At 33.8% G+C, this 22,874-nt stretch overlaps 1 protein-coding gene across 6 annotated transcripts in view; it reads right to left on the reverse strand.

Annotated features, from left to right (window-relative positions):
- Positions 1-1,962: 1,962 nt before the first annotated feature.
- LOC149786831 (uncharacterized) overlaps positions 1,963-22,874 on the reverse strand; it is a 52,727-nt gene continuing 31,815 nt past the window's right edge. For 5 of the 6 annotated variants that reach the window (XM_089977353.1, XM_089977350.1, XM_089977351.1 and 2 more), the window contains exons 3-21: positions 22,494-22,624; positions 21,208-21,311; positions 19,987-20,137; positions 18,736-18,927; positions 17,581-17,679; positions 16,826-16,979; positions 16,153-16,292; positions 15,315-15,515; positions 14,360-14,455; positions 13,790-13,943; positions 11,368-11,478; positions 10,433-10,548; positions 9,908-9,994; positions 9,404-9,484; positions 9,048-9,147; positions 8,429-8,569; positions 5,993-6,100; positions 5,092-5,159; positions 1,963-3,095 (exon numbers count right to left, since the gene is read on the reverse strand). In XM_089977353.1, coding sequence (XP_089833479.1) covers positions 3,003-3,095; positions 5,092-5,159; positions 5,993-6,100; positions 8,429-8,569; positions 9,048-9,147; positions 9,404-9,484; positions 9,908-9,994; positions 10,433-10,548; positions 11,368-11,478; positions 13,790-13,943; positions 14,360-14,455; positions 15,315-15,515; positions 16,153-16,292; positions 16,826-16,979; positions 17,581-17,679; positions 18,736-18,927; positions 19,987-20,137; positions 21,208-21,311; positions 22,494-22,624 — 2,327 coding nt within the window. In that variant the 3' untranslated portion in view covers positions 1,963-3,002. The remainder of the gene's footprint in view (positions 3,096-5,091; positions 5,160-5,992; positions 6,101-8,428; positions 8,570-9,047; positions 9,148-9,403; positions 9,485-9,907; positions 9,995-10,432; positions 10,549-11,367; positions 11,479-13,789; positions 13,944-14,359; positions 14,456-15,314; positions 15,516-16,152; positions 16,293-16,825; positions 16,980-17,580; positions 17,680-18,735; positions 18,928-19,986; positions 20,138-21,207; positions 21,312-22,493; positions 22,625-22,874) is intronic. The other variant, XM_089977354.1, reaches the window with a different exon arrangement.

Genomic DNA, 22,874 nt, shown 5'->3' on the forward strand with positions numbered 1-22,874 from the left:
ATATTATTGTTTTTACGTGGTTTACCTGATCTTATCCGGTCCATACCGTTACTAATTTTGGAGAAACTCTGATATATAGGACACTTACACCATATCTCAAGTATTATAGGCATGTCTCCGGGTAAACGGTGAAGCTCTCGGCAAAGACAAATAATTGCATGTTAGTGGTCTAATTTCTTGTCCGGGCTGTACATTTTGAAATACTGAGGATATCACGATGCAGATTTAAAGAAATAAATATAGTGATCAGAAGGTATAAGCACAGCACACCATAGCTTCACCACCCGCCACCCCAATCCCCGTGTCTCAAGAATAATGTCATGGACAGGAAATATCCAAATAAAGGACTTCATACGTTTAAGCATACTGCTGGGGATATTTTCAAAGATGGTTTAGCAATGGATATGTCGTGGTTAATTGGTGACTTTCACACATCACAGTGTTGTCAACACTCTCATATTAAAGGTCACAACAACGGAAATAAACAATCAGTGACTTATATTCTTGCCTGGGGTATAAAATATAAACCACTAAACTTTTTTTTTTAAATTATTAATTTTTGTATCAAAAAATAAACGTAGTCACCTATCAGTACCATACACCGTGTCTCAATGACAAAGTCACATTCATTTAGATCAGCTTCATATTAAAGGGAAATAAACTCAATTACTTCCAGCCTTGTTAGGTAGGTAATCAAAATTGAAAAATCTATATAAAAAATGTGGGAGTAATTGAATTTTCTAATATTCACTTGTCCTGACCGATTCATTTAGAAACAAATAATTTTACTAAACGTTAACCAAATACTTATGTCTACAAGATTTTCATATTGTCAGTAATGGTCAGTCCGTATTCACAACTATTTGTCCCTACAGTACAACATGTTACTTTATATGTCAAGCAATAATGACAAAAACATATTTCCAGCACCTCTGCTTGCATGCCGTTGTCTTATCATTATATGAATCATTTAAAGACTTGAGTACTTTGCATGGTATGGGGTATTTTTTGTTGCTTGTGGAGTCTCTAGAGGCCTTTCACTTTGTTTCCGCACACAGACAAACACACATACGCACAGAAGCACAAGCATACACACCCTCACATGGATTTACACGACTGTAAATATTTACATCACCAAATCAGCGCTCAAACGCTGCCTAAAGATCTTATCAGACCCTACATTCGGTGCTGATGTTTGCGTCTTAAAAATATTTTCACCTCAAACTACTGCACTTCTGACTTATTTCTTTGACACTCATTTTACATAGTTAATATCAATAATCCTTCTTTGTTTTTGATTTTCACATGAACTTGACAACATTCATGATCTCGTGTTTCACCCACATAAGAGCTTTTGATTGGTTATTTCTTGACAACTTAAAATCAATGTAAATCGTTGAATATTCGACTTCGGTTGAAATATATATCGTTCTTCAGGTTTTGTGTTGACAGTGAAATCCCTATCGACAATTACATGATAAATGGTCACTGACAATGTACTCCCTAATGGTCGAAGTGTTATAACCGCACACCAGCTATGTTGTGCAATCCAACGGTTGATATACCAACATCGTCGAAAAACACCTGAACAGAACTTGTACAGTTAGAGAAAATAAGTAAACTTACTTTAGGAAAAGACCTTTTTTAATGAATCCATCTTACCTTGTTTGTTGTTGATATCCGAATATTCAAAATCTATCAGTTAAATTTAATTTAAATTTTCATTTTCGAGTGTAAATTATATTCAAGTGTGACTTTATTACTTTTATCCTTTCTGTTTTTTATCAAAATGGCGAACTACCTTCAATGATTGGCGGTTGCTCATACTACTGGGATTCAATTTCAATTTCTTGCTCTTCGTTTCTCTATAACCTTGCTTGTATCCTTTAATTCATTCTTTCTACCAAACAGATATTACAGTAATTGAAATTCGATTCGTAGAATTTAAAATAAAAACATATAGATATTTTCATCTTTTATTGAAGAATTTCGAATTAAGAAGGCAATCTATAATTGTCAACGTTCCATTGCCCAAGAAATTACCTTGTCATGCATTAATATAGAAGAGTTTAATTTCGAAGCCTTACTTGTGTCCTAGACTCATTATATGGACTGAACTAAAGAATCATCGGATTTTCATCCACGTTTGAATGCAATCACAAGAGGTCACAATTTCGTTTAATACGTTCGAACTTTGAGAAATTATAGGAAGTAACAACTGAGATATGTGGAAATATTAATGTTTAGATTTGACTGAAGTAGCTTCAAGCTTTACATCACTAAATAATTTGAAATGTTACCTTAGTATAAGCTGCTACGCATAAAAGAGCTTTTATTACACTTATTCCTTGTCTCTGGTGACAAGCAATAAACCCATCGACAATGTTAAGCTTACTCGTTTGCATATTAGCTCCTTTAACACAAATATATTTGCTGCTGCGAAACGTTGCATGCATACCTAAACAGCAGTTCTGAAGCAGTACTGTCGAATCTTGTCACATACGGGCGAAAAAAAAGAAAAGCTATAGCAAGATGCTTTGGTAAACGTTATATAGACAGCAACATCCTGGTCTTCAGACAGAACTAGAAGAAACAATCTGCAAAACGGTAAATGCCTAACAACCGTTAGTTGGCACGCAGTATTATTGCACATCTGTCCGTTGAGATTACATGTAAACTATATCTCATCGACGGTTGTCGAATGGTGAATAGAACACAAAGTGTTTTGAAACTCTAATGGGTACACAATTCATGTCACAAGTCCTCCTACACACACGTATTCTACCAGGCTAGAAATTCAGATTCTGAACGTAAGTATAAGTTACAATAGCCTTTATCCTTGAATATCAAGGACTTCTCGTAGATAAAAAGTTCTAAAATCACATACACACACACGCCTTGATCAATGAATATTAGTCATATGTCATGGGTGATAAAACGAACATGACTGTCTGTAGTCTCTGCTGGTACATTCTGTGAGGTCTGTTCAGTGATGACTATGATCAACTTTCGACGATGACTGCAATCAAGGTCAAGACGATACCCAACATCATGACAGCATGGACAAAAGTCACACAAGACTGGAATATTCCGGTCTGGAAAGAAAGTGGAAATGTTTCGGTAAATGCAAAATTAATGCATATGCCCGGGATAATGTTTACACATTATTTATGTTACCACAGCAACTAAAGGGTATATCAAAGCAGTCGTATAGGCGTCCTTACTGGCCTAAAATAAATTATTAAATATTGTTATAAAATTTAATACTAATTTAGTTTAAAGAAAGCCTAGACATTCCTGATTGTTGAATGATGTGCTGTGCAAAAGTTCCAAACGAAAATTATCGATAGCTATGGACTTTTAAAATGACGGTCAGGTACCAAATTTGGTCGAAAGAAAGAAGACGTGGGACCTGGTCATAAGCAGTTCATGATGGAACGATTTTTATCCAATATTTCATAGTGCACGTCATTTAAACTGGTTTGTACTGGTTCTCACCTCTTGGCTATCCTCGTCCAAAATACATTACCACTTTGACATTAATGTTCTCCTATGACTATTTTCTAGGCGTTTATGCAATGATAATCCTTAGAACATTGATTGACGATAAAAGGTAAGGAAAGGTAAATAAATGTGATATAAAGACATGTGCCATCAATTATCAAATAATTACGTCCAACACAGAAATAATCGGTTCCGAGCGAAAACATGCCCTCCTTCATTTATACTTTTCTTAATAGAGTGCAGTAGGCTGGGACCATGGTTTCCAATGAAATGAACGACACGTAAGACAAGACGCCGAATTCACTAATTGTTGACAACTCTGTGTCCAATCACTACAACGAAAGTGAAATCTCTACAAAATAGCATTAATCATAAACAATTGAAACATGGAGCATAATGGCAGTTAGAGGTTTCAGATTAAGAGAGCAGTAGTGCTGGAATCGGTCAAATTATGTTTTTCACAGTTAGAGCCAGTCAATAGTTGTAATCTCTCTTAGCAAACAGAGACTTTACGACTCAAGATCATGACATAAGTAACCATTGTGCTGACAGGAGAACCAAGAAACCAATCTTGAATTACATTCGATGGTTTGCTGATATCGCTGAGAAAGAAAGAAATGAAGGTACCAATGTTTTAATGCAATTTAAGTTGATATTCACTGCTGAAACCTTATACAGTTACAATGGTTAAGTCAGCTGACCATATTGCATTTGAAAAGGGAACGATCATTTCGTTTTCAGTCAGACAGATGGGTGGGGGTGATATTTTTTATCCCAATATATTTTTTTATTCCTTTGCCGTAAACAATTATATTTCTTCAATAAATTTAATGGATATAATATGTTCTTTTTCTCCATTTCTCTGTAAATCAGAGCAATTATTTTTATACTTATACGAGGGTCGAACATATTTTCTCCAAAACATTCCCACTCAACCGCCCCAGAAAATAAAATATCATTTGCCAAAGTATGAAAATCACATTCTGAAAATTGTATAAAAGGTATGTTTTCGGTGTAAAGCACAGTTGAGTATCTCTGATTCTTTTTAAAAATTATACAATTTCTTTCACAATCTTAACAGCAAATGTAGACGTATACCCATTCGTTGACCAAATGTTTTAAAGTCTTAAAACAATAAAATTACAAATTGCATAAGTTGTCTTTAATATTCATTCTGTAAGTTAAGACTGCATCAACAATTTCACTTCTTGATGGCATTCATGATTTGTGCAAAGTATATCAAAATATTTGTCTTCTTTAAATTTGTCTCTGATTTTGAGTCTGCGCAAAAGATTCGTCGTTCTCTCTCCCTGGATTGCAATATAAAAATAAATAATTTTGTGGATATTATTAACAACAACGATGTGTATAATGTCATTCCGTATGAACCATATAGAATCAATGACCACCTGAACCCAGCTATAGTAGCTAATGACATCTTTGTTGAGCAAGACAAATTTGTATAATAGGTGGTGTAATATTCTTTATGATTCGGTTGTAGTAAGTCCATTTAATAAAAATGAAATATAACATCACTGTGAATAGTGAAAAGGAACATTCAACACTTCGTAAATCGTATGTTCTTACATCTGTTGGGCTTGGCTTATCCTTCGCCAGAAGATACGTCTGGGATGAAACAAGGTTCCCTAATTCAGCTGTAACGAAGACAATAATTTGATTACATATACCCTCTTGTAACAAGAACATGTCAAATTATTGCGTCGATAGAAGAAGTAATTTTCTGAATAGGAGGGTTATTTCAGTTGAAACTTTAATATGAATATAAGTTATATTATAATCTAACCAAGTTAAACTAGGTAAGTGTAAATCACCTTATCACGACAGTTTTTCACCACAAAAATAGGTCGTACAACTTAAGATGAACGGCGCATTGTTTTCAATGAAAGTAGCATTCCATAAAGAAACTATTTAACTCTGTGCTTGAATTCACCTTTTACGAAATTGCAGATATGTTGGTTTCAAATTAAGGATGGAAGTGGCAGAAACTTAGTCATAATACCAATATAATGGATGATATTTTCTACATTTTCGTTGTACATCATATTTCCCATTTAAAAGCACGCATTTAGTGTGTCCTTGCACCGATGTTAACTTAAAATCATATATTTAGATGGAAAGAACATAATAATTATAGTTTATATTAGTTTAAATCGAAGAGTGGTAGCCATTGCATTTACATTAAGAAACAACCTGTAAGGTTTGTGCTTTCTTCATGAAGCGGTATCTATTGTCAGCAAAGAACAGATGATTTACGTTATTGCTTTTTACACAGTAATTAAAACGTTAATTCACCAAGATAGCGAATCAGATACATTCGTGTTCGTGATATGTATTTGTCCAGAGGCAAACATTCAGGAAACACGATGAATAAATAGCCCACAAAATCATGAATGGTATTGATAGACAATACTTCCTGAGACAGATTGTAAGAAATACAAAGAAAATTATTCGGCTGATGTTTACTTACACGGATAAATAGTGTAAGGGTGTTGGACATCTAGTGTATACAGTGACAGGTTTTCGACTGAATGTTTGGGACGATTTAAAAATCGAGTCTTCAGAGCAGGCCATATTCCTGATAAATGAGGTAAATGTATGATAGCTATCAACAAATAAGTCCTCACTTTTAAAAAAGAATGATAGTTACCCACAAATAAGTCCTCACATTTGAAAACCTATAATACCAATCCACAAAAAAGTCCTCACGTTTGAAAAATATAATCTATTTAAACAGCAAAAGATATTGTTTACTTAAATCGTCGAAAACGATGAACTGAAGTGAAAAGGAAATGCACGTAATTTGGTATGTACTAAAATGAAAGTATTTTTAGCAAAGCTGGTTTGAGAAGAAAAAAATGCAAACATCTAATATTGTCAGATGTAACTCTCATTTACATCATGATTTAAAGTGACTAGTTTTAAAAACAGTGTTTCAATTATTTTCATTTTAGTAATGTACCCAATGACCAACTGCATTCAGTAGTTCATTTTTTTTTCGTTTGGTTGTTTTGTGGGGGAGTGGGTAATATTTAACTTATTATCATCACTTATAAAATATGCCACCAGCTGAACAAATGTAAAGAATGCTATTTATGGGCATATTATAGTTAAGAAAATCTTTATAGCCAGAAAAAACATATATATAATATTTATAAAATAGCGAAAACTTCTATGTGACCCTATTAAAAGACAGAGAGAGAGAGAGAGGCAGGTCAACGCTTTTGAAACATTAAATTCTCGTCTGTTTCGTTTTCAATATTGAAATAGTCTTGCCAATAAGCGATTAATATTAATTTTTCAAAATCCTATATATGTATTCCCGTGATATATACCTTTTATATCCTATGAAATAGCTGCAATATTCATCTCATTTTTGCCTAAGAAGACGCGGCATTTATCGTGTGCAACGCGAACCCTAACGCAATCATCTTTGTTCCAAATCTTTCATCGTATGATCTGCTGGAAGATTAGGAGTATGCTACATCAGACAAGGGTATAATCTTTCCGCTTCAAATTATTATTTAGAGGAACCGCGAGACTGAGTGTTCGCTACCAGTTGATCAGAAAGATATATTTTACTTGATTGTTAATACCAAATTTCAAGCTCAAATTGATGCTAACGATTTATATTCTTTCCACGCCAATATTTGGAGCCAATTAGCTTTCTGGGCACAATGTTTGTAATCATGCTTCAATGTTGATCTTAACGTTTCTCCTTACAAAATTAGAAAAACAATATTTTCGAATTCGTCTGAGAATCTGCATATCTACCTACATGCTAAATTTCAGTGGTATTAGGATGTCCCTGATTGTGTTTCTAACGTTGGCCACCTGAGTACAAGTTCAATGTTTGTGCTCAGACAAATTATTGAGTAGATAATCTCGTAATCAGGTTGAGAAATGTGTTCACTCTGGAAATTCTAAATAATTTATTATTCTTTGTAATAACTACTTTCTTTCAGTGAATTTGTATACATGTTACAATACATTCTAAAAGCGTGCATTGCAGCAAATATATTCATAATTTTGTTCATGACATATTAAAGTTAGTGAACATAAAGAAAGTTGACTTTTTCAGATTGTTGGTTAATTTATAGAGGTAAATTCCTCTGTATATTTTCTGATTAGTTCTCTGATTTCAATGAATCTACAATTCTAAATGGTTCAGCACTTTATTTATTGAAATCTAGATGACCTGAAAAAATCTCTTCTTCCAGTTTATTTTAAAAGGCGTCTTCAATAACTTCGACATTGCTTACAGAATTAGAATATTTAGCCATTTAAACCAGTTTATGACCTAATGGAAACAGTTCCTTTTTTGCAAGCGAGAAAAGTGAATGCAAACATTATAAATGTACAATCTATACTGTCTAAATAAAGTATCACTGTCCTACGTCACAGGAATTTGTATTTCTTCAGGTTCTCCTACTTTACCTTATTTCTCGGTCGATTGAAATAAATGGGGGAAATGTTTACAACAATCACAGCCGTTTACAAATTAAGCCTGTCCTAATGAATAACTGTTACTCTATTTATCTTCGATGAGCTACTGTTTTTTCTAGCAAATTGTAGGCTTAAACGTACGACGATTAGGTTGAGTTTCTTAGAATGATGTGTTCGGCTCAATTCAAGTGTCTGCGCATAATTGTATAGTATACGTTGCTTTGCGAAAACAGTAGGAGCGCAACGAAGACGTTGACTAAGCTATCTATCCTTGATAATTTTCTTCTCTGAGTGACTAATTTTTCTGCAAATTCAGAACGATTGTAGGAACTCTGCACAGAAGAGCTAGAAGTATTCCGTATGAACGCATATAGGATTATGAGATTTATGATACACGTTGATAAGTTTGTAATTTTCTGTATTGTTATGCATGTGTGCATCAAAAAGATTAAGAAATTACCTGCATTTGTTCTACCACGTCGGTATATTTCCAGTATAAGTTGTACTAAGACAAATACACCAACGTACCCCACCATCATATAATTTGCATTGTAATTAACACCAGTCATTTCAAGGTTGAGACCAAAGAATATTGTTATAGCTGAAAAATAAATTGAACAATGATCAAATTTAATCTAAGTAAGGAAACTAAAATTTGACGTGGCAATAAATGTATATAAAAAATAAATAAAACAAAATTGTTTACACATTGTACAAATAGTTTATCGAAATGTTTTCTATGAAGATGATGGCACATGAAATCAGTATATATACTGGCAGTTTATACCCTCTTGATAGTGTCCCCTACACACATAACTATTGCGTGTATTGCAGTAAATTGCATTTGTTATAATAAAAACAAACATCGTAAACTTACATTTTCTGATAAGGACCATATCTTCTTATATTGGCCGGTCTATATCCATGACATTCTAATAGCAGCCTATCAATGGCATAAGGTGCAACTGACTGTATTATCAAGCTCATAAAATATCATCAATCTATAATCCCCAGATCAAAACCTGCACCACCAACATTTTACATTTGAGATATGCAACGCATGCTATTTCATCCCATACCTGCGAGAATATGTGCTGATGTTCCCACAAACCAGTGGGCCCAGTTGAATATAGGTCTGTATTTGTCTCCTGGGTGTGGACGGAAAAACGCCATAATGGGCTATTAAAACACAGAAAAAAATATGTCAGTGTCCATGTCGTTCTGTTGCAATTATAAGTCGAACAAACGGCATACAAATAGGTCAAGAAGTGTGTAATGTTACTAGAACTCTAGATCGGCGCCAAAACCGGTTCAGAATCTGGGGGAAAAAATCTGGGACTACTGGTAGATATCAATCAACAGCGTATAATTCATTTAAGCTACTTATAATGTACATAAATATGGAATAAAGTTTACCTATACTGGCTGTACTTACGTTTAAAGTAGTGAGACTTGTGACTGCTATTCCTAGATACGGGTGGTACTGTGTATATTCATATCCTTCCGACGGAGATATCTGAAATAGTTTCAGAAACAAAATTGAAAAAAAGTTACAATGAATATTTGCATAATTTACTAATGCACGAACCACCAGGAATAAAATACAATGATTTATATAAATATAGCAGTCATCGTTGAAAATATTCTTACTTTTGTAAATGTAAATATAGTTAATAATACTGTGCTGCAGAAGTGAAAATAATGTCAAGGTCCAATCCTGTTGTGTCAAATAATTATGTTAGAATGTTAATCTATGAAAGACCTCGAACAGGACCAGAGCCAAGACAAAGCAATTTTAAAAATCAATTCAAACTGTCAACATACAATGATTTTAAATGGCATAAGAGAAACTATCGACCCATAATGTTAAGCGATATTATTGAGTTAAACCTAAAATTTGTATTCATCAGAAATGAAATTAAACTGTTTAATCTTTTACCTGACTGAGTCCGCCAACTTTGACAAAAATAACGACAAAGGCCGCAGCTGTGCATGTGAAGGTCAAGGTCATAAATGTCCGATGAATCTGTCAGAAATGAGACTATATAAGCAAATGGAGGGAAAAAGAAAGTACGTTGTGCAAGCTGAAAAAACACGGAATTAATTTTAGGCGTACAGATAATTAAAAGCTAATCAGGAGATAATATATATGTGCCCATTGAGTAGGTGGAATGTAGACCTACACACAACACTTTCATTGTGGATATGATTGCTCAATTTTACACTGATTTTATATAATGGTAATAATAGTAGTTAAAGTTGTCTTGGAGAAATAAACAGAAACACGGCAATAAACGATATATGAATAAAAGTAACAGCATTTCTGTCTCTTTGCTACAGTCGTATTAACAAAACGGTCTAGTATATGTTTGTGGTGTGTTTGCGTGAGAGAGAGAGAGAGAGAGAGAGACGGGGGAGAGACAGACAGACAGAGAGTTTATGTTGCAACGGGTTTAATTCTTGCCTGAAACCAAACTTTATGCTTGAAGATAGTTGAATCTGGAAACGCCGTTTTGCAGTGTCGTGCGACCACAACTCCCACGCTCGAGAGAAATATCCAGGCTACGGTCATTAAACAAGCTGTAAGCAAATAATAATAATAATAATAATAATAATAATAATAATAATAATAATAATTGTATAATTAACACGTTTATCAAGTACAGAATACCACAATTGTTCTTAGAATTACTATAGCCGATTCCATTCAGAAGTAAAATGAGAACTAATTTGGAGGAAGTCAACAAAATTAATTCGAACATAAAAATGACTGTACAGAAAATTTCATTATAGTATTAATGTAGTTTAATAAGAGTTGTCTAATGCATCTTTAGAAATAAAATTATGGTGCCAAGTGATACGAAAGACATTCATATATCTCAACTTAAGAAACAAAGTTTTCTGGTCCGGTGGCCAGTAGTTTCATGATCTGCGAAAATAGCAACCAACCATATAGTGAGACATGAGTCTCGCTGAATTCTTTTTCGTGACTCCCACAATCTAAGCTTAGGACCATCCAAATTTTGACACCTTTGTGAGAGATTCTAAATTATCGGTCACCGATCTGAACAATGTCAGAAATTTATATGTGAATGAAAATTCTCAATAACGATATTAAATAAATACAACATGCAAGTGTGACAGTAAATTGATTCAGTCAGAGAGAATTTATGTCATATGCACATGAAGACGGCCAACTAATATATACACATGAAATATTGTCCCAATAAATATTCCCGTTTATAAAAACGAAATAAAAATGATATACATTCTCAACTGAATTTACAGAATATGTATGTATGTATGGATGGATGGATGGATGGATGGATGGATGAATGGATGGATGGATGGATGGAAAAATAGATAATTTTGTTAAATAAAAGAGGAAAAAGATCATACCGTGTATTTTGATAAGTGTCTTGTCTTCTTCTCCAGCATCAGGAATTCCAAACTTTTCAAAATCTACCTTTCCGTCACTCATTTCCTTGTATTTATGTTGCTGCTTGACTCCTAGAAATAAAGTCTCGTATTTCAAATGTATTTTTTATTAAGGTAAGGAAGATACATTGGGGACTAGAAATTTTACTTTTTGTAACAGGGAGGTGGAATGCTTACTGTCAAACATGTTTTAAAGTGGACACTTCAAACTGGACTGTTTGCTACAAGCAACTGGAAAACTCAGTGTCAAATTTGTCTCATGAAGGTTGTGTTGGCATCGATTTTGCGGTAGCAAAAACTAATACAGATTAACAATATTTTAGAGGTTGAACTTGAGGGAGAGACCGGTTCATGAAACCTGCTTCATGACGTCATCGTAAAAGGAAAATAATTGGACAGCTTTTTAAAAGGGAGCTAATCGGTGACAAACCCATCATTAAATCTCTGCACTGGTTCAAATGTTGCTACCGCGATTGGCCAATATATATAAGAAGGTTATTTTATATAGGTACTTCAGTATCGTGGAAGCCGTTGAATCTTGTGTGATAAAGGTCAAAATACAATAGGTCGATTTGGACAGAAGCCGGAATAATATGTTGAATCCGTCACTGAAAGGCGCTATTAGTTTTAATTTTGCGACCTGTATTAGCCAGTATCCGGAATACCCATAATCCGGTATAAACTAATTTCTCTGTTCAGTTGAACCACTGCAATCCGGCAAAAGAAAGGACCGAACACACATTTTGTCGGTTTACACCGTACGCTGAAACATTCAGTGAAAATGCATCAGTAAAGGTTATGTTGGATAAAATTATGTAGCCCAAATTGTCGTTTTAGACAAATTCCTCTGTGCAATGTAAGATATGAAGCCCACCGTTGTAAAGGACAAATAGGAAGCTCTGTTCGATCAAGGAGTTGGAAGGCGATGATGTGCTAAATTCTGCAGGTTCGACAAGACCGAGAGAGAGAGAGAGAGAGAGAGAGAGAGAGATGCAGACAGACAAAACTAATATACAGACAGCAAGAATGTTCAGCGTCAACTCGTTCGTTTGGATACCTTGTAGGTTGAAGTATGAGGCCACAACTTTCAGGTGTCCTTAATAATCGATGGTACGATTATACAGGATTACTTATGTTATATATTACTTATATTATCCCTTTATTCGTGATTCGCTCAAAGGTTAATGTAAATTCCTTTGAGAGGTTTTGCACAGAGTTTACTTTTCTTATTTGTTTACAAATTAAATACATATAGGACAAAGCACATCGTACAAAGATGAAAGAAATGCAAGCGAAAGTGTCTAGCAAGGTGGTCTGATGAATTATTCGGCTTGGCACGGTAACATATGGTAATATGATAAAATACATTGTCGTGACCTTTTTTAGATTCCTTATGCTAATCATATGCTTGTTGAATTTAACTTTAAATGGATAAGAGTGTCTGTAATCATTATATAAAATGTTTGCGTGACCTCCCTCCCGCCCCCCCACCCCGCCAATATTCTGTACGAATGAACATTTACAGTGTTGCATAATTTATATTTCCCCATGAAACTATTTGCCTCTTTTGTAATCACTTAAATAAATTTTAGATTATGGCTGCTCGCTCGTTATTGTTGAAAAACATGAGTTAGAATTATGATATTGGGTCATTACACCAGATACAGATACGTTTATTTCAGCAAAGAGTGAGGGAGCAGGTTGATTGAAACATCCAACTTACTTCCATACTAAATGTTATGCACGTGCAGTGTATTAGATAAGTTCTTAATATATACGATTTACAGGTGTGTAATGTAGTATAACGATTCTGAACCTCTAATTTCAATTTGACTCATACACCGATTTCCCAGATGTTCTAAGATATCGATGAAATTACAAACGATGTTACTATTATTATCGATGAAATTCAAAACGATGTTACTATTATTATATAATAAACTATCTGCTTGCAATGGGTGATATACTTTATGATTCAACAAATAGCTTATATTTTAGTCGAGTGAACAGAACTAGATATTCTGTTTGGTGTTAGTACACAGAGTGGCATATACTATTTAAGATGGGTCGATTGGTGTTAGTACCCAATGTGACATATGCTATTTTAATATGGAGTTACCTGGTGCTAGTACACGGTGTGGTATTTGATATTTGTAGATTTCTTATCTTGGACATCATGAAAATATAATATTTAAGGATGGCATTGACTGGGGTTTCTACACGGTGTGGCGAAGACTATTTTTGACATGGCATTCTGGCTTAAATGAAAACCGTCAAAACGAAATAAGGATATAATGCGATTGAAAGAAAACAAAATCAAAAGTAAGAAAACAAAAACATCACGCACCATGAAAATCAGCAGCACAAACAACCAAACATTTACCTCCAGACATTTGTCCTGTAGCAAAGAATAAGATTCGTGGTTGTGAAATGTTGAAGAATTTCTGTTCGCCTGCGACGAATTTAAGTCTTAAAAAGCTGCACATAAACGTTCCACCATTGACTCCACTGCCAAGCATCTTTACTCCTAGGGTATCCTAAACGAAATTTATACATTAGACGAATTCATTTTCTTACATCGCAGCGTGTTGAGATTGAAACTTAACGCCTCTATAATGTCACTTGAAGTGCCCATCGTATAAAACAATGCCTAATTATCCAACGTACGTCATTTGCTCCAATTATAATCAAGTTACTGAAATATTTAAACTCGTTATATCTTAATCTGTGTCATTATTGAAGCAAGTATTAGGCTATTATTTTAATTTATTTAAACCAGCCAATTAATAATAAACGCATAAAATATTCTTCCAGATTTCCTCTGCAGTCATGAATTGCTACTGTAATACCATGGCGACATTGACAACGTATTATATATTTATTGATTATTCATCCAAATTCAAAAATGAACAAAATATTTCAAAATCGAGGTTTATACTATAGCTGTACTTACATTTGACAGTAGATGATTTTCATATCCATCATTGTATGACGATTTAACTTGAATATTTCCACCAAAATAATCACATTCGGACACACTTGTATCAGGCTAGAAAGATAAACAAAATACTGTTACAAATAGCAAAATAGTCGCCTTTTCCAGAATTATGTTGTATAGACATGCATAATAATGAAGCACGTTCAGATTTAGATGCAGTATCATTACGAATGAAAGATCTAAAATAAAGTCACGAAAGGTTTCCTGCTACCTTCAATTTTGTATCCTTTTTAATCTAAACAGCATGTGTGTGTGTGTGTGTGTGTGTGTGTGTGTGTGTGTGTGTGTTTATAAGGGGAGTTCGACAAACTACCAAATATACGCGATACTTACATTTTCTACAGTAGTTTTATTTCACACTGAATATTGAATGCTCATGCAAAAGAATAGACTTCCACTTTGCTAGTCTCCTTCAACCAGAAGCTCACGTGGCTCTATGATATCCTCGCCATTCAATGTGGAGCTCTCGCGTAGCTACGTGAGAATCCGATTTAGCAATGTTACATTTTCTTAAGGATTTTACATAATTATTCAATTGAAAGAGATTCTGTATTTTACTGCAATATACACACAACTACGTGCAATGAAGAATGCAATCGGTTGTCATGCGAAAGTTTATCTGGCTATTTTGTCTCTGTTGCTTTGCTGGATGAAATATTATGCAATCAGAAAAGAACAAGAAAACCACACTTTTAGCCTTAAAGTTATACTTTCTAAATGTTTATTTGCTTTAATTCTTCAAATCTTTTGCTATAATAACTCTGGAACAAAAGCATCTCTAAACGTCTCCACAAACAAAGCATTTGGTTGCTAGGTATTTTTAATCAAAAGTATCTTGTCAATACAAGCAAATTATTACATAAAATCTGGGAACAAATATGGCTTTTAACATGTATTAAAGATTATAAACCATTTTAAAGTTGTCCGAAAATCCAATCGCCATCCATCTCTCATTGGATCCAACAGATATCGAGGATGTAATTTCGAAATGGACGGAGTCTCCGGCATCCTGCCACTTGACCAGATGGTTACATCCTGAAATACGACAGTCTGGAAAACAGCCCTTGGTTACACCACAATCAGGATCCCACGTGACATTGTTAGGCGGTGCCTATAAATATTCGACAGTAATTTTAGATTAAATCGACACATTCATGGAGCTATTCTGAACATTACATTCACTTCAAACTTAACTGGCCATGCGCTTTCGAGAAATACTGATTATTTTTTAAGTCGAACAACGCCAACGAAATTTGTCATGTTTGTTTCATATATATATATATGAAACAAACATGATAAATTTCGTTGGCGTTGTTCGACTTCAAAAGGAATCAGTATCAGTATAGATTCGTAGAGTACGAATTAAAAATTATCAAACCTGTATGATAGTAGTATTTGTATTAGAATATTAATCCTGCCTACTATTATCAAGCATTCTTCTATATAAACAAGGGATAGCACTTTACGTTCTGTTCTTATGTATATTTATAAGTCTCTCCCTCTCTCTCTCTCTCTCCAATATATAATCACAGCTCTGATATACTGCAATTGAGATTTAATTGCGTCACTGCACATTTTAACATTTTGTGTAAGAATATGTCAGAGAATATTATCAGCTCAAAGAATAATAAGCTTGCATATATTATCGGTTTGCAAATGATTCTTATGTGTAATGTCATATATATATATATATATATATATATATATATATATATATATATATATATATATATATATATATAGCCAACCTCTGTCGTTATTGGAGTGGAGAGATTATGACTAGTTGTTGTCGTTAAGTCGTGGTGACTGACTGAGTCAACTATATCCACTGTCTTAAAATCGACCACTTGGTAACTTATCTCTTTTAACTTGTGTTTCTTTTTAAGTCCTGCAAGAAAAGAAAAACAAAACTAATAGTGAAGCAAGCTACATGTAGCATATGGAATTAATATATAATTACCTAACATAAAGAATTCAGTCAATTTTAGGTTGACATTTGCATAAGACGGCGTTTGCTACCAAACAGTTTATTTAACAAGCGACTTATCCCAAAGAAGGCATTATGGAACAAAGTAAGGTAAATATATGGACAATCCTTTATAATATAATAAAGACGAGATTGTGTCTTAGATCGTGACCTGTCACGACATTTGATCACGAGAAGTAGGTATATAAATTATCAAGCAAACACTCATACCATTCCTATTAGTCCGTTAGTTTCTTTATACATATTGCAACCCGTAGTACTGGTATTTTGTTTAGTACGTGTACTTGTGCAGTCAATGTCACTACGATACTCCTGAAAGACTTTATCACATCTATATGCTCCTCCAGGACAATTAAATTGATAAAACTGAAACTAATTTGTGGTCCCCTGTATAAATCATGAAAAGAACTCGCTTTTTTCTTCTTTAAACTTACCGTGTACCACTCTTCCTGTTGCAAAGAGCAATGTCCAGTTGGAATTAAGGTCGTAATATTGTGTTTGATTTGAGATATGTTTGATTCTCTGAAATTTACAGTAAAATACTCCGTCTGTATCGTGACTAGTAAGTAACGTCATGCCCAAAGTTTTCTGAAAAAGAGAAGTGATTTTGACATAGAAAGAAAATTGTGATTTGAAACTTTTGAAACAGATTGTTTCCGACTGCCAGAGCCAAGATCTTGAATCTTCATTATTATCGAAAGCGAAAATTATAAATTGGGATGTGAAGCTACATCGAATTCGTTGAAGTTGTAAATGCTTTCCATCATGCACAAATATAAAAAGTGTGTAATTCAGTAAAACTATTACACCAAAATAAATAAATGAATGTCATTGAATATGCTACATTTTGCTTATTGTATGTGACCAAATACAATTATATAAAGCAATAAATCTTATTGTAAATATCTTGTATTCACAAGCTTTTTGCTTGCTTGTACTCCACCATAACAAATAAATAAAATATAATTGTAAATGTAATTGCATGTTCTTTAATCGCATTATACACAAATAGTGCGCTCCAGTTTATAACGTTTATGATCCCAAAAATTTTGCAAAAAATGGTACATAATATATAAAACATGTACATATACAACTTTGTACCCTTTAATCGTGTATGCAAGGAAAACTAAAAACTCTTTTTCACAAAAGTTTACATAGAGTGAAGAAAGAGAGTGGCATAACTTATTACATTTTTAAGGAGTTCGTTGGTATAGTCCTCGGTATTGAATGAAGACCTAGCCATGAACGTTCTATTGATCGTCACACATTCTGCCACACTGGTGTCGGGCTGCATCAAAAAATAAAGCCAAAGTTAGTGGGCAAACTGTTTTGAGCAAAACGAGATTTATTTAAGAAATAGAAATCCATTAACATTAGCATTTTGCAGATGAATCATCTTTTATGTAGTATGAACTACTTTATGTATTATCATATATTTTAAATGGACAACATTTATTTTCAGTAACTTATATTTGTATGTGCACGTGAATTAATACAATCCAGAATAAGTTTTATATTTAAACTAGTAAATCGAATGCGATGTACAATTTGGTTATTTTTACATAACACAATCTTTGACAGCATTTGAACTACGCAGTACTCAGATACGGATCTTAGAGGAAGAGTTAAGCGAGTTTAATGAAAGATGGACACTGTAAATGACATAGAAAAGTCCGCAGCTGTTCCTTTGCAAAATATTATTCACATATAATGTTTGAAACTATCAATTTTCTGGTGCAAGCATTATGTACTATTTCTTACGGGGCCCCGAGTGGCCGAGTGGTCTAAAGCGCTCTTCGTTACGGATCACTGCCATCTCACCTCTGTCTGCGGCGGTTCGAGTCTAAGATTCAGCCAATGTGGGCATGTGAGAAAGCTTGCCAGTAGCTTCTCGTGGGTCGGTGGTTCTTTCCGGGGTTTTCCGGGTTCTTCCTCCACCATTAATACTGGCCGCCATGTATAGCCTATCGTGCTGAAAAATGGCGTTAAACCCCACAACAACAACAACAACTATTTCTTACAATGAAAGTCAACTCAACATTTTCTCATTCGAAATCTATAATATATTTGTACCTTAATCTCGACCTCTAAAATATCCCCTAAAGTACTTGGCTACAGTACCGTTGGATTTAAGTCACGTCAGGAAATACTTTATATTTATTTTATTAAAATCGAAAGCTTTAAAAACATATATATTTAAAATGTGTTAAGAGATACAGATGTCTACATTGCATATTCTACGTTTATGAAAGAAACTGAAATTACTCTACTTCCTAATTACTTGTATTAATTTTCATGAATACTGAAAAACGATCGTATGATATAAAGGATTAGAATATTTTACCATAGACTGATCATAGGAGAAACCGATGGCCATATACTTGTCGTCTGTCCCAACAGAAATGGCAGAACTAAGTTCAAATTCTACTGTGTCGTTCTTGTCGGTCCAGGTAACCAAATATGTACAGATGTCGTTTCGGCAATCAGGGGAGCAACCTTTTGTCCGACCACACTCAGGATCAAATGGTACATTCGGCTGAGAGAATAAAAGGATAAAGTTGCATTTTATGTAACATTTTCTGTGGAGGATTTGTGTAGCCAGTACAAGCGGACATAGCCATAACACTTCAAGTCAATATCATCAAAAATCATGTATATTTAGTTTGTAACTTTCGATAGATTGAGATAATAGACCAGTTCATGAGCACGAATATTTATTATTGTCTTATCATATAACAAAGTACTGCTAATGGTATTTTTTAAAAATTTAATTACGATAAAGTTAATTATATATTCAATAAATTGGATCAATAGTACACAACCGCCTTTTTTGTTATTAATGTTCATCAAATTTTAGACATAAAACAGAATTAAGTATTTCTGAACATCAGCATAATAAAGAAGTATGAAATGGACAAAATATAACAGGTATCAAGGATAAGCAACATTCCACATGTTTTTCTTCTTTTATTTTCTTTCTTTCCAGGCCACACATTTGAATAATGTGTCGGAAAATCAACTGATTAGATAGTAGTGGCACATTTCAACACTTTATTTGACACGCGGAGAAAGCCAGTCCAGTCTGACCGGAGTTGGTACTGAATCCGCAACATATGGATTACGAGTCCGATGCATTAACAACTTAGCTACTGCGATTCATTAAACAAATAATGTGCATTGAACTGTGTTCGTAACGCTTTCAAATAGTGGCAAATTGTGAAATACTTATGTGATGTTTAGCTATAAACTAGAAATGCAAGGTAGTTACCATGAATGACGGGTTAGTGTATTTCGTATTAGCTACAAGTGTTAACAACGTTGGAGGCATATGTTGAAGCCAGTCGTTCATAAGAGAAAACTAAGTGGTGCAACAGTGACCCATTACCAAACTTTAAGATGCTGCACTTTTATTTTGACATTAGCCCATAAGTTTAGACCCAAACTTCACGCCTCTAGAAAAGTCTTGATTAGTTCTATACACGTTTCTGTATCGCCAGTGCATATCCAAATCCTTGCTTCCTTATTTTAGAGCTACATAATGAAATAACAATCACCATTCATTTTAGTGTATCTGCATCGGCTACAAATATCTTACCGGCGCTTGTGTAGGCAATATATCACATGGTTCTGGTGCAGCATGCAATTCTGTGTGATTAAGATTTGTACAGTCTTTCACCAGCTGTGTTGTCGCATTCAACCAGTAAATACTGACGACGCCTGGTGTATAAACTTCGACGATAGTAACCCTATTATTGAAATATATTCGGTGCCAATATTACATTCAAGAATTACCTGGTGAATTGTCATGCCTTAAGAAGTTGTCATAACTATTCAGTACATTCATCTCATTTGTATTAGTTTCTACGTCATGGCATATCTGATTATTATTGACAGTCTAATACAGTAAGACTTAAATGCAATGATTATTCTTGACAGTATAATACAGTAAGACTTAAATGCAATGATTATTCTTGACAGCTTAATACAGTAAGACTTAAATGCAATGATTATTATTGACAGTCTAATTACAGTAAGACTTAAATGCAATGATTATTCTTGACAGTCTAATACAGTAAGACTTAAATGCAATGATTATTATTGACAGTCTAATTACAGTAAGACTTAAATGCAATGATTATTCTTGACAGTCTAATACAGTAAGACTTAAATGCAATGATTATTCTTGACCGTCTAATACAGTAAGACTTAAATGCAATGATTATTCTTGACAGCTTAATACAGTAAGACTTAAATGCAATGATTATTCTTGACCGTCTAATACTGTAAGACTTAAATGCAATGATTATTCTTGACAGCTTAATACAGTAAGACTTAAATGCAATGATTATTCTTGACCGTCTAATACTGTAAGACATGAATGCAATGATTATTATTGACAATCTAATACAGTAAGACTTAAACGCAATGATTTTAATAAAATATGAATTTTCATGCATTTCACTCCAAAGAATTTATCATGTATACTGAAGATTCAAATATCACTGGAGTATCCATTTAATTGTAGGATATATGACAAAATCATCAATAATGTTTCGACACAAACGGGGATTGTGTTTTAATAAGAAAGATGAGCTTATGTCTATGTGACCAAAAAACGAAAACAACTGTGTGAAGGAATGCCTTAAATTGCACCATATTTTAAATCATATTTTTTCAATATTTCATAAATCTATAAATTTGCTCTAATATATATATATTGAAACTGGAATTTAGAAATAGAAAACAATTGTAAAAATGACAGAATAGAACTCGCAAAAGCTGTTCCAGATAGAGTATCAAATTACAAAATACCAACCGAAACAATAAATCTCCTTTTGACTTCCCGGTTGGTGCCAGCCATGTAAAATTTACTATTGTTTTGGTATGATTGTTTGTATGAGTGAGACTTTGCTTGGCATTCTGAAACGAGATATTGGTGCCAGAACGTTATATATGAAGTCCATTTCAACCTACCGAATTACTGCGTGTGAAACGGGTTTACTGAATGTGTTCGACACATTTCTGGAAACCAGAGAACTGCATAGACAAACTCTTGAAATTTACTTGTTAAAAGGCAAATATTGGCGCAAGCAAATAGAAAAAAAAAAGAATTTGAACATAATCAAGATATATCATTCTCGACTATTTCATGTGAAACTAAAGAAAAAAGCTTACAGTCGTAAGCATTCTTTGTAAAGGATTTATGTCACATATAAGTTTTCAATAATGTAAGACCCATCTGGTTTCAACTATAACTAAGAACTAAACTTACTATATTTTTTGATCATTATTTCAAATATTATTCAAGTCCTGAATAGATTTGGAATAGCATAATTTGCATTCTAATATTTAAGGATTTTATTTCATTCAGTACCTCGGCATTTCGGTCAGTACTTATTATTCTTGGACTGAAGCAAACGTCTTAGAAATACATTGGTTAAAATATCCTATATGTCTACACTGCAGTGTATGTGTGTATGCTTGTGTTTCTGTGAGAGTTTGGGGTTTGCCATATGTACATAAATAATAATAAGTTTCCATCAAGAGCATCAGTACTAACAGCATGTAGTCAATACCAGCATCGCAAGTAAATAAACAAAGAAGCATATCAGTAAATAAGAGTACGTTGAATAAGTACATTTACCATCCACCATTTCATCCCTGGAGCTGTATTCAGGATCTATATATCATCGTGAAACATCAAACAAAATTTGACAGTACTCTTGATTGTACTCTGTCCAACGTGTAAACATAGTTACAGCTTTAAGGAGGAGTCCAAAATTATCTATGAAAATGTTACTGTGTACACACTTCTTAGAATATCCCCTCCCCCACCTCCTCCCTTCAGGCTACACTTATGATCTGAAAGCTTTCTGTCATATATTCATTCTCCTAAAACATAAAAATCAAATATGATCATTCTCTTTCAGTCGATGTAATGACAAAAAGACGCACGGAGACACGGACGGACATTGCAAGCAATGCAGTATCGATAAAACTGTTGAAATCATCATCATTATCATCATTATCATCATCATCATCACCATCGTCATCAAAAATGTATAGAGGTCAAATGTAAACATATTAGGAAGCGACACTCACTTCACCACAAACAGTCTTTGATTCGTTCGCAGTTGGTCTGAACTCTCCTGTTAATGCTCCGTTGCCATTGTCTGTCCTTGCTTGTATCAAAAACCCCTTTATTGTGTGACCCAAACCAGGAACTATGGAACCTATTCAAAATCAAGGAATACTGTTTGTTAAATAACCAATAGTAATACATAATACAATTTATTCAACATATACTATTTTTAAAGCGAAAGAATTGAAAAGCCATGATTTAAATCTAATGATGTCAATAAATTTGGATTAGTATTTTTAGTATAATTTCCCTTATTTGTGTACCGAATATTTTGCCGCCATTCTGGATATTGATTGCCTCCCAGCAGTAATAATTGTAGGCTGCTCAGTATATCGATAAAA

This window comes from Sinohyriopsis cumingii, chromosome 12 (genome assembly GCF_028554795.1).
Source record: "Sinohyriopsis cumingii isolate HCF-2022 chromosome 12, ASM2855479v2, whole genome shotgun sequence".
In the NCBI taxonomy this organism is placed as follows: Eukaryota; Metazoa; Mollusca; class Bivalvia; order Unionida; family Unionidae; genus Sinohyriopsis; species Sinohyriopsis cumingii.